The sequence below is a fragment of the Pan troglodytes genome, chromosome 19 (assembly GCF_028858775.2).
Source record: "Pan troglodytes isolate AG18354 chromosome 19, NHGRI_mPanTro3-v2.0_pri, whole genome shotgun sequence".
Lineage (NCBI taxonomy): Eukaryota > Metazoa > Chordata > Mammalia > Primates > Hominidae > Pan > Pan troglodytes.
This window is the reverse complement of record NC_072417.2, coordinates 35621162-35633811: the sequence shown is the minus strand read 5'-3', so window position 1 is coordinate 35633811 and position 12650 is coordinate 35621162. Positions and strand designations below refer to the sequence as shown.

General features: G+C 38.6%; 1 protein-coding gene across 4 annotated transcripts in view; it reads left to right on the top strand.

Moving 5' to 3' along the window:
- Positions 1-12650, top strand: part of SUZ12 (SUZ12 polycomb repressive complex 2 subunit) — a 63966-nt gene that overhangs the window by 34807 nt on the left and 16509 nt on the right. For 2 of the 4 annotated variants that reach the window (XM_024350664.3, XM_016932050.4), the window contains 4 exons: positions 1334-1419; positions 3663-3894; positions 4703-4796; positions 11127-11232. In XM_024350664.3, the coding sequence (XP_024206432.1) occupies positions 1334-1419; positions 3663-3894; positions 4703-4796; positions 11127-11232 (518 nt within the window). The remainder of the gene's footprint in view (positions 1-1333; positions 1420-3662; positions 3895-4702; positions 4797-11126; positions 11233-12650) is intronic. The other 2 variants (XM_024350667.3, XM_024350665.3) reach the window with 2 other exon arrangements.

The following is a 12650-nucleotide window of genomic DNA, read 5'->3' as shown; positions in this document are numbered from 1 at the left end:
CCCAGAAGTTTGAGACCAGCCTGGGCAACATAGCCAGACCCTTGTCTGAAAAACAAACAAAAATATTAAATCTTCAAATTAGAAATATTCAGTAAATATGGCCGGGTGTGGTGGCTCACACCTGTAATCCCAACATTTTGGGAGGCCAAGGCAGGTGGATCACTTGAGGTCAGGAGTTCAAGACCAGCCTAGCCAACATGGTGAAACCCCATCTCTACTAAAAATTAAAAAAATCAGCTGGGTGTCCTGGTGCACACCTGTAGTCCCAGATACTTGGGAAGCTGAGGTGGGAGGATCACTTTAACCCGGGAGGCAGAAGTTGCAGTGAGCCAAGATCGCCCTACTGCACTCCAGCCTGGGTGACAGAACGAGTCTCTGTCTCGAAAAGAAAAAAGGAATTAGGAAATATATATATGTGTATATATATGTATGTATGTGTATATATATGTGTATATATATATGTATGTATGTGTGTGCGTATATATATATATATATATATATATATATATAAATAGAAATGTGTAGATGTGTTTTAGAGACAGGATCTCACTCTTTCGTCCAGACTAGAGGGCAGTGACAGGATCATAGCTCACTGCAGCCTTGAACTCCTTGGCTCAAGAGATCCTTCCACCTAGCCTCTGAGGTAGCTAGGACTACAGGCACATGACACCCACCACACCCAGCTAATTTTTTCACATTTTGTAGAGACGAGGTCTCTGTGTTGCGCAGGCTGGTCTTGAACTCTTGGCCTTAAGTGATATTCTTGCCTTGGCCTCCCAAAGTGTTGGAGACGAGGTCTCTGTGTTGCGCAGGCTGGTCTTGAACTCTTGGCCTTAAGTGATATTCTTGCCTTGGCCTCCCAAAGTGTTGGGATTACAGGCATGAGCCACTATGCCTGGCCAGTGAATATTTTTTATACTTACAACCTGGTCATGGTGGCTCACGCCTGTAATCCCAGGTACTCAGGAGGCTGCCGTGCTGATGTGTGAGGATCACTTGATCCCAGGAGCTTGTGATTGCAGTGAGCTGTGATTGTGCCACTGCACTGTACCTTGGGCAACAGAGCAAAACCTATATCTAATGGAAAAAAAAATTACAGCATATAGGACAGTAATTATATTTGTTTTGTGAGTGGTTTATTTACACTATATATAAAGGCTTTTAAAGAGTTTGCTGTAAGTTTGGAACTGATTTGAGGAAAAAAGAATGAGTGAACTTTTGAGAAGTCTTACTATGGGAAATCTCTGTTTGAAGTTCCCTGACTTGTTAGCAAAATGAATACCTTTTTCATATATTTTTTAAATAGATTTTAAAATACTGATTTTCTATTTAGATAAGCCATCACAAAACTCAGAAAATGAACAAAATTCTGTTACCCTGGAAGTCCTGCTTGTGAAAGTTTGCCACAAAAAAAGAAAGGTAATGTCAACAAAATGATATTGGTAGATTAAATGGAATAATTTGCTTAATTGGACATCTTTATGCATATATATTGTATTTTAAAGCTGAGTTTTAAATTTTGAAAGCTTAAGAAATGTGTTGATGGCCTAATTATAAAACTGATAACCTCTTTTGCCAACTCGCATATCTGTGTAGTTTTTCTAGTCTTTTAATAAGTGTCTGTACAAAACTTTCTCATAGGAGTCTGGAAATGGAGAAGCTATGTTTTTGCATCTGGCATAAATTCAGTTGCTGTTCTACCATTTCAATCTGTTAGCGTATTTCTTAGCTATTTGTACCCATTGACATTTTAGGTAAGGGCTAAGAGAGAGTTTTTTCCACAAGATTATCCTTTGTAACACTGCTCTCAGGCAAAGAAATTTTGTTGTCAGCGTTATTAGCCATTCACTTATTAGTACATTGCTTCAAATTTTTATAAGGTGAAGTTATTTCACCATAGAAACAAGTGTTAAGATGTTTCCTGGTCAACCGATCAAAGCCAACATATGTACCTTTAGTTGCCTCAAGTCCTCGAGTGTTTCAAGAGGAGTAGGAACTGGTCTGGGTCCAGGGCCCCGGGGCTGATATTCTTCCAAGACCATAGGCCATAAGGGCCTCAATCACTGGGAGGGAGTAGACTAAGGCACCATGGAGGCAGCAGTGGAACTTTATTTTTGAAAGTTTATGTAAAGGCCGGTTGCCATAGCTCACACCTATAATCCCAGCACTTTGGGAGGCAGAAGTGGGCAGATTGCTTGAACCCAGGAGTTAAGCATCCTGGGCAACATGGTGAAACCCTGTCTCTACCAAAAATACAAAAATGAGCTAGGCATGATGGCCTGTGCCTGTAGTCCCAGCTACTCGGGAGGATTGCTTGAGCCCAGTAAGTCGAGGCTGCAGTGAGCCATGATTGCACCACTGAGCTCCAGCCTGTGCGACAGAGTGAAACTGTCTCAAGAAAAAAAAAAATGTATGTAAAGTTAGGAAATACCACTCCTTGCCAGGTGCTGGTGGCTCACGCCTGTAATCCCAGCACTTTGAGAGGCCAAGGTGGGCAGATCACGAGGTCAGGAGATCGAGTGGCTAACACGGTGAAATCTCGTCTCTGCTAAAAATATAAAAAATTAGCCAGGCGTGGTGATGGGCACCTGTAGTGCCAGCTACTCAGGAGGCTGAGGCAGGAGAATGGTATGAACCCGGGAGGCGGAGCTTGCAGCGAGCCAAGATCGCACAACTGCACTCCAGCCTTTATCACTTCTTACTCCTACCTAACCTCCATACACATTACAACAAGTGATATGAAAATCCAAGATACATTATTTAGAATAAGATATGAATATAAATATAGTCATTCTTATGTTCAAAAAAATGTATCAGGGGTAATCATTTTCCTGGAAGAATATACACAGCCAACTGCTAGTATTAGTCATCTCCGGAGCGTAAGACCTGGGGGGGTGGGTGAGAATTCATAGTTTTCACTTTATAGTCTTATAAAATAGAAATTTTTTTAGACTGTATGTATTCTATTTATTTAAAAGAAGTAGCTGCTGTAAGATACTGTCATAAAAGTCTTCTGATCCTTCCAGTTTTTCTAGTATGCATTTTCAGTGTAACTAATCATACAGTAACAGAATATTACTCAGAATATGATCATTGGTAGATAAAACCAGTTTTGTTTTTGTTTTTTTAAGGATGATGATCCTTTCTGTTAAACAACATATTTTAACTATATGGATTTACTGTTTCATAATGTTGTTGACCATGGGATTTTTAGTCATTTTTTTTATTTCTAATGGTCCTATTAGTCATTGTCATGTTAAAATAGAACATTTAAGAGATTTGATAAAAGTACATGAGTTTAACATTTTAGCATGGTTTTTTTGTTGTTGCTAAAAAGCCTTACCAGAGAGATTTAGCATGCTTTTAGTTCTAAATTTCTAATATACAACTGTTTCAGATCACTGTTAGCTAAATATTAGGTATACTGTATCATAATTTCATTATGTTGGAGAAAACCTCAATTGCTTTAATATTTGGAATATAGGTATTTCAAATGTTTATTTTTGCTTCACAGTTTGCAGAACTATGGTTAGAATTTTAACATTCCATTTGGTGATCATGGCCTATCTCCCGTGTTTCCTATAGCTGTGATTAGAAGTTTTATTATAATTCTTATTGCTTATATACAAATAAATATAAATTAATAATGTTTACCTTTGCAGGATGTAAGTTGTCCAATAAGGCAAGTTCCCACAGGTAAAAAGCAGGTGCCTTTGAATCCTGACCTCAATCAAACAAAACCCGGAAATTTCCCGTCCCTTGCAGTTTCCAGTAATGAATTTGAACCTAGTAACAGCCATATGGTGAAGTCTTACTCGTTGCTATTTAGAGTGACTCGTCCAGGAAGAAGAGAGTTTAATGGAATGATTAATGGAGAAACCAATGAAAATATTGGTAATTTTTTTTTTTTACTAGATTTTATCACTGGAGACTAAGATGGTCATTGAAAATGATTGTACCAGTGTTCCTTCATGATAGTCATGGTGCTGAGTCTTAAAGCAAACAGTGAATTCACCTCCACCTCAACATTTTGTTGTGCAAATTTTCAAACATAAAGGACAATGAGAAGTATTTTATAGTGAACACCTATCTACTTACCTCTTAGATTCAACAATGAACATTTTATTATACTTGTTGTGTATTTATCCCCCTGCCCATCCCTCTTTTCTTCCAACAATTGTGAATTCATCTTTGAGGTATTCATTCAACAAACACATAGGTGCTGGGGATGATTTAATTTAATCGAAGATGATTAAAACATTCAGTCCTATCCTCCAAAGTCTCACAACCTAGTGTAGGGAAATAGACATGAAATATATCATTGCTGCAAAATGATGAGTGCCATAATACAGGTATATGTGAAGTTCAGCAGAGAAACACGTTGGAAAAAATAATCTTTGACTCTTGAAGTATTGTTTGAAGTTTTTGGGAGTTACCATGAGTGAGAAGGAGTTTGCCTAGCAAAGATAATTCTAAACAGAAACATTAGCATTTGCAAAGATGTGGGGTTAATGTTGTGATTGTTAAAAAGAACATATAGTAAAAATGCAAAATTGGAAACATGGTCTGTATATTATTGCAACTTTAGTGTAATTCGTACCTCATTTGGGATAAATGTAGCATGTTTTATGTTAAGGGACCATATATCATAACACATTTTTGTTCTAATATTTGATTTATGAGAAATGTTTGTTAAATTTAGATGTCAATGAAGAGCTTCCAGCCAGAAGAAAACGAAATCGTGAGGATGGGGAAAAGACATTTGTTGCACAAATGACAGTATTTGATAAAAACAGGTAATGTTGATGAACAAGTGAGGCTCCCACAATGTTCTGGAAATGTTTTCATTCTGAAGCAGAATATAATTATTTATATTGATTATTTCATTGCCTTTGTTTCTTTTTATTCTTACGGATGAAAAAACAAATTTGCAAACACTGAATTTTTGTCTGTTTCATAGAAAACAACAATTAAGGAACTATTTGCATAGATAGCTCAGTTAAACTTACTTATTTGGCGAATATTTTCTGAGTGTCTACTCTTTGCCAGACACTGTTCTAGACATTAAGAAGGCAACAAAATCCCTGCCTTCACCATGGAGCTTAACTTTTAGTGGAGGAAACAGACCACCACCCAAAAAATCAACTAATGTCACTTAGTGATGAGTGTTGTGAAGAAAAATAGAGAATAAATGGTTACTGTTTTAGAGAGATATCCTCTGGGAGGAGGTAGTATTTGAGAAGAGACTTAAATGGACTGGGCCCTACGTAAATCTTGGGGTTATGTGTTTATTAAAAATTAAGGAAGAGGAGCTGGTCATGGTGGTATGCACCTGTAGTTCCAGCTACATAGGAGGCTGAGGTGGGAGGATTGTTTGAGCCCAGGAGTTCAAGGCAGCAATGAGCTATGATCATGCCACTGTACTCTGGCCTGACTGACAAAGTGAGATGCCATCTTTTTTTTTTTTTTTTTTTTTAGGATGGTGTCTCACTCTATCACCCAGGCAGGAGTGCAGTGGCGCAATCTCTGCTCACTGCAACCCCTCTGCCACCTGGGTTTGAGCAAGTCTCCTGCTTCAGCCTCTGGAGTAGCTGGGACTACAGGTGCGTGCCACCACGCCCAGCTAATTTTTTGTATTTTCAGTAGAGACGGGTTTCACCGTGTTAGCCAGAATGGTGTCGGTCTCCTCACCTCGTGATCCGCCTGCCTTGGCCTCCCAAAGTGCTGGGATTACAGGCGTGAGCCACCATGCCTAGGCGAGACCCCATCTTTTTTAAAAAAAGAAAGAAGGCCGGGCGCAGTGGCTCACGCCTGTAATCCCAGCTCTTTGGGAGGCTGCAGCGGGTGGATCACGAGGTCAGGAGTTCGAGACCAGCCTGGCCAAGATGGTGAAACCCTGTCTCTACTAAAAATACAAAAATTAGCCGGGCACGGTGGCGTGTGCCTGTAATCCCAGCTACTCAGGAGGCTGAGGCAGGAGAATCGCTTGAACCTGGGAGGCAGAGGTTGCAGTGAGCCGAGATCACACCACTGCATTCCATCCTGGGTGACAGAGCAAGACTCTGTCTTAAGAAGAAAAGAAAAGAAAATCATGTATAATCATTGTGTACCTCTGTGCATTTGGTACAGGATGGCAAGAAACACAGACTTATTAAATATTTCTGCAATTTCTGTTTGGAAACGAAATATTTTAGTGAAAATATCACCAGTGAAAGAATGTCTGGGAAGCAAATCCAGCATTTTTTCTTTTTGGGATTGGAGAAAGAAACCTATGCCGTCATTTCTTGTACCAGGCTGCGTGCTGGTAGTTAACAGTTTATTGTCAGGTATAGGACAAAGAACCAGGGAAAGTAACTAGGCCATTCCTCCTATTGTTTATTTTTTATTTATGTATTTGTTTATTTTTGAGACGGACTCTCGCTGTGTCACCCAGGCTGGAGTTCAGTGGCATGATCTCAGCTCACTGCAACCTCTGCCCTCCTGGGTTCAAGCAATTCACCTGCCTCAGCCTCCTGAATAGCTGGGATTACAGGCACCTGCTACCATGCCCAGCTAATTTTTGTATTTTTAGTAGAGATGAGGTTTCACCATGTTGGCCAGGCTGGTCTGGAGCTCCTGACCTCACATCATCCACCTGCCTCAGCCTCCCAAAGTGCTGGGATTACAGGTGAGCCACCGTGCCCGGCCAGTGTCTTTTTAAAGTCAGAAATTTTATTGTGGATCGAAGATTTAAATGGAAAACAATAGAACCATAAATGTACTAGAAAATAGTGGTCATGTCTGTGGGGGAAACAATTAGAATGAGGCGCATTGGACTTCATCGATGCTGTTAATTGTTCTATTTTAGGCAGCATGGGGTATATTCTGTTTTCTTTTTTAATCACTGTACCTGACACATATGTTTACACATTTCTTGTAAGAAAAAGATAATGCTTTTATTTTAAAGAAAAAGTGCCAAGAAGAAACTGGGAGAATTTCCCCACAGCAGCTTATTTTGAAAATATTCACCCAGGCATGGTGGCTCACGCCTGTAATCCCAGCACTTTGGGAGGCTGAGGCAGGCGGATCACGAGGTCAAGAGATCGAGACCGTCCTGGCCAACATGGTGAAACCCCATCTCTACTAAAAATACAAAAATTAGCTGGGCCTGGTGGTGCGTGCCTGTAGTCCCAGCTACTCGGGAGGCTCAGGCAGGAGAATTGCTTGAACCCAGGAGGCGGAGGTTACAGTGAGTTGAGATCGAGCCACTGCACTCCAGCCTGGTGACAGCGAGACTCTGTCTCCAAAAAAAAAAAAAAAAAAAAGAATTCAAAACTATAGGAAAGTTGAAAGAATACTAAAGTCATTTAATATCCACATACCCTTCATCTAGATTGTATCTGTTGTTAACATTTTGCCACATTTGATTTATTTATGAGGCTATATTTTATTTTTGTGCTGAACAATTTGAAAGTTTGCCTTATTCCTCATTTATAAACTCTCTTGCATGTATCTCCTAAGAACGAAGACATTTTCTGATATAACCACCGTACCCTTATGAGGAAAATTAAAATACAAATACAATACTATCTCCCCAGTTGACCTCAATAATGTCCTTTATAATTTGTCCTGTCCCCACCCCGATTCCATAGCTAGATGTCATAGTTCTTCAGTCTCCTTCAATTTGGAATAGTCCCCCTAGCCTTTCTCCCTACCTTCTGTGACATTTTTCCCCCAGTATAGGCCTGTAGTTTTGCAGAATGTATCTCAATTAGGACTTCTATGGTGATTTCCTCTTGATTAGCTTCAGGTTAAATATTTTTGGCAGGGATTCTAATGAGTGATATGTTCTTTACGTACTACATCACAGACAAAAGGTAATATTAGGTTTGATCACTCAGTTAAGATGCTGTTCACAATATTTCTCCATTGTAACAGTACTTTTTTCCCTTTTATATAAATCAGCGTATAATTCTTATGCTAATACATGAAGCTGAGTAAATATCCATTTTCTTCCCATAGCCTTTCACCCAATAGTCTTAGCATCGATTGATTATTTTTGCTTGAATAAATTATTCCTTTGGCAGTTGGAAAATGGTAATTTTCTAACATTTCTTCCACATTTATTTGCATTTTTATATAAAGAAGAGCATTCGTTCTCTGCTCCCACTGCTTCACTTGACTAACCCTAAAAATATATATATATGTATAGAGAGAGAGAGAAACAGGCAGGCATGGTGGCTGATACCTGTAACCCTAACACTTTGGGAGTCCAAGGTGGGAAGACTATTTGAGCCCAGGAGTTTGCGACCAGTTTGGGCAACATAGCAAGACCTCATTCCTAAAAAGAAAAAAAAATTTAAAAAAAAGTTACATGTAAATTTAAAAAGAAGAGCATTCCTTTCCCCAGCTTTGATATTTTAAAATCAGTATGGATTAACAAATTCTATTTATTCAATTAGTTTTAATCTATTGATACTGTTATTTTAATGCCCAAATTGTCTCGTATTTGGTCAGGAGGAGCCCTTCTAAGTAGGCTTCTGTGTCCTGTTTTGGTGCTGCTATTTTTTCCTGATTTTCTAGAATAGTAAGATATACCAGAATCACCTTCTCCTTTTTTTTTTTTTTGAGACGGAGTTTTGCTCCTGTTGCCCAGGCTGGAGCGCAAAGGCACCATCTCAGCTCACTGCTACCTCTGCCTCCCGGGTTCAAGCGATTCTCCTGCCTCAGCCTCCCGAGTAGCTGGGATTAAGGCATGCGCCACCATGCCTGGCTAATTTTGTATTTCTAGTAGAGACAAGGTTTCTCCCTGTTGGTCAGGCTGGTCTTGAACTCCCGACCTCAGGTGATCCTCCCACCTCAGCCTCCCAAACTGTTGGGATTACGGGCATGAGCCACTGCGCCTGGCCTACCTTCTTCTTTTCTTACCTCTGCTCTGAAGTTGTGATTTCTTCAAGGAGTCCTGATTCCTTATAGAAGAATAGTATTTTTAAGCCAAAATCGGCATGTTAGATGTGTAAAAATTGTTTTTAAAATCTCACAGAGGGCTGAGTGCAGTGGCTCACACTTGTAATCTTAGTACTTTGGAAGACCAAGGTGGGAGGATCTCTTGAGCCCAGGAGTCTGAGGCTGTAGTGAGCTATGATTGTGTCACTGCACTCTAGCCTGGCTGACAGAGCGACTGTCAAAAAAAAAAATCCAGTTAATTCCTTGAAATAATAACCAGTATTCAAAAGCCATATAGGAAAAGAACGCAAAGTTGAACAAAATAAAAATCAAAAACTTCTTCAGAAAACAAAAAAGCCACCATAACCAAAGTCAAAAATGACAAGATGGGGAGAAATTATTTTCAACTTGTCTTTCAGGTAGATGTCTGTCATTCTTGAATGTAAACAGGTCATACTAATTTTAAAAGACCACTGCCCAATAGAAGAATGGGCAAAGGAAACAATAAGAAGTTTACCAAAATAGATATATATGGTTCTTAAACAATTAAAACGACAAAACATCTGAATTAAAAGTACACTGAGATGCGTTTTTTCACTTATCAGATTGACAGAGACCAAAAAACTTGATAAAGCACTTGATCAGGCTGTGGGGGAAAAGTCTCCACATACATTACAGATAGGAGGGTGCATTGGATTGTAGGTATCAAATGTACACCCACAAAATGGAATAGTATGTATCTATGTAAAAGCATAAGGAAGCTCCTTTTTGATTTAGAAATATATGAATTTATTACCTCTTTGAGTAAATAAATTAGTTTTTAAAATAGTTGAATGGCTTTGCTGATGTACTATTGAAGTTGACTAAATTTAAGTAGTACAGCATAGAGAAAAGACAAAAATTCTTAAGTGTCAATCATTTGGTTTTAAGAGACTTTAGAGACAGACACCTGGATTCATTTGCTGGATCTGGCTATTTACGGTTTGATTTTAAGGCAAGTTATTTAACCTTTTCTTGCCTCAGTTTTCTCTTCTGGCAGTGGAGTAATAGTACATAGTTCATAGCATTGTTGGGAAGATTAAATGAACCATGTAAAATCTTTATAATAGTGCCTGGCACATAGTGAACACTCAATAAATGTCAGCTGTTTTTACCTAATAGAATTTCTCTAAGAGTGATGAAGAGAAGCCAGTTTCTTGATATATACAGTTAATTACTGAGCATGGTTGAAGAATGGTGTTTAGAGTAGTAGTGGTTACTAGTGTTTAAAGTATGGAAAAAATAAGTTATACATAGACACATATGTACACACACCTTAAAACTATATTGTGTGAATATATTTGAATTATTTGATTCAATTAGTATTCCATGAAGTGTTTATTGAGCACCTATATGTGCCAGGTGCCCCCAGAATTCCGTAGTTACCAGATTCGTCATTATAATAATCAGTTTACTGGTCAAGTATAAAAGTAAAGGATTCTAGTTCAAACAATTACAGTAGTTAAAGGTAACAGAATTCTTAGTGTTTCCCTAAGACAAGCATTGTAACACTATTATCCTATTTTTAAAAATATAAAGCCTGGGCTGGGCGCGGTGGTTCACGCCTGTAATCCCAGCACTTTAGGAGGCCGAGGTGGGTGGATCACGAGGGCAGGAGTTTAAGACCAGCCTGGCCAAGATGCTGAAACCCATCTCTACTAAAAATACAAAAATTAGCTGGGCATAGTGGCACGCGCCTGTAATCCCAGCTACTCGGGAGGCTGAGGCAGGAGAATCGCTTGAACCTGGGCAGCAGAGATTGTGGTGAGCGGAGATTGCACCACTGCCCTCCAGCCTGGGTTGCAACAGAGCAAGACTCCATCTCAAATAAATAAATAAATAAATAAAGCCTGTACTTACGCTTTATATTTAATGTTGACAACGTACCAGGTTTTGAGACCTCAGGCATATTATACTTTACATGTTTAGAGTTATATCTGAGTAGCTACAGTAATGAATTCCTAGTAATACAGTTTTTAGTGTACATCATTAAAATTGCTTTCATCAGGACTGGAGTGTAGCTGTATTTTTAAAATCTTGTTGGGTATGTAAGCTAGTTTATAAATTTAATAAATGGTTTTAGTATAAATCTAAAGATGTAGAATTTGTGTACTTACAGTAATAACACAGGTTACTTTAAAGTATATGTGTTTGTCTAACAGGCGCTTACAGCTTTTAGATGGGGAATATGAAGTAGCCATGCAGGAAATGGAAGAATGTCCAATAAGCAAGAAAAGAGCAACATGGGAGACTATTCTTGATGGGAAGGTATGGACTACTTAGAAGGTTGAGCACGTTATAGTTATGAACTCCCATTTTTGATTGATGTTTTCTTCCCCAAATGCTAATTCATGTTGGAAGTAGAGGCCTTTGTTTTTTATACTTTAAAAAACACAAGTAAATGATCTAGTCAGAGCATTTAACGGAAGGTATCATTCTTTTTTTTTTTTTTTTTTTGAGGGGGAGTCTTGCTCTGTTGCCCAGGCTGGAGTGCAGTGGCATGGTCTCGGCTCACTGCAACCTCCACCTCCCGGGTTCAAGCGATTCTCCTGTCTCAGCCTCCCGAGTAGCTGTGATTCTGTGATTCTGCGTGCCACCACGCCTGGCTAATTTTTTTTATTTTCAGTAGAGACGGGGTTTGACCATGTTGGCCAGGCTAGTCTGGAACTCCTGACCTTGTGATCTGCCCACCTTGGCCTCCCAAAGCGCTGGGATTACAGGCATGAGCCACTGCACCCGGCCACACGGAAGGCATCATACTTTGAGAGCCAGACTGCCTGATTCAAATGTCTGCTCCTAGCTATGTGGCGTTTGGCAAGTTACTTATCCATGTCTCAGTTTCTTCTCCTGTAACATGAGACATAGAATTGATGGATTAGATGAAATAATAAAATATTTAGTACAGTGCCTGGCATACAATAAGTGCTCAATAAATGTTAACGGCTATTTTAAATTCTATTCATTGTAATGGCAGGTAATAAGGGATGACTAGTAATACATTTATCAAGAAATCTGCAGAATTTAGATTAAGCATACTTAAGATAACTTTTAAGAGATAAAGAGGAATCCATACATTTCTTAAATAGGTAGATTCAAAACTGTAACGATGTCTTTTATTTCTAAATATGTTAGGTCAGTGTACCATCCAATGCAAAATCTCATAAGGATTTTTTTAAGCCTTAAAATTAGTTCCAAGTCAATCTAGAAGGATAAGTATTTAGTAATACTAAGGGAAATTTTAGAAAAATATTTTGAGAATTTTTACTTACCAGTTTTAGTATGATATACAATATACAGTAGTACATACCATAAAGTTAAGAGAACTTAAACCCTATGGTATAAGCATAGGAATAGACAAGCATATCATTCAAGCATATCATTCAGGCATAGTCCTGAAATAGTTTGATGTATATTTGAAATTTAGTTCATGATAAAGGTGGTGGTATAGCTATGTGAGAAAGAGAAACAGTTCATTAATTGTGACAACTCTTCTCCAGTCATCTGGAAATAATCTTAGACCTAATACATTCTGGAAGGCTCATAAACATGTAAAAATGAACATTCGTAAGCATGGAAAAAAAAATAGGTGAATGTTAATATATTGCAGTGAGGAAGACCTTTCTAAGGATGATTTAAAAGTAAGAAAGCATAAAGTAAAAATTGTCGGGTTAAAATTAGTCATTTTT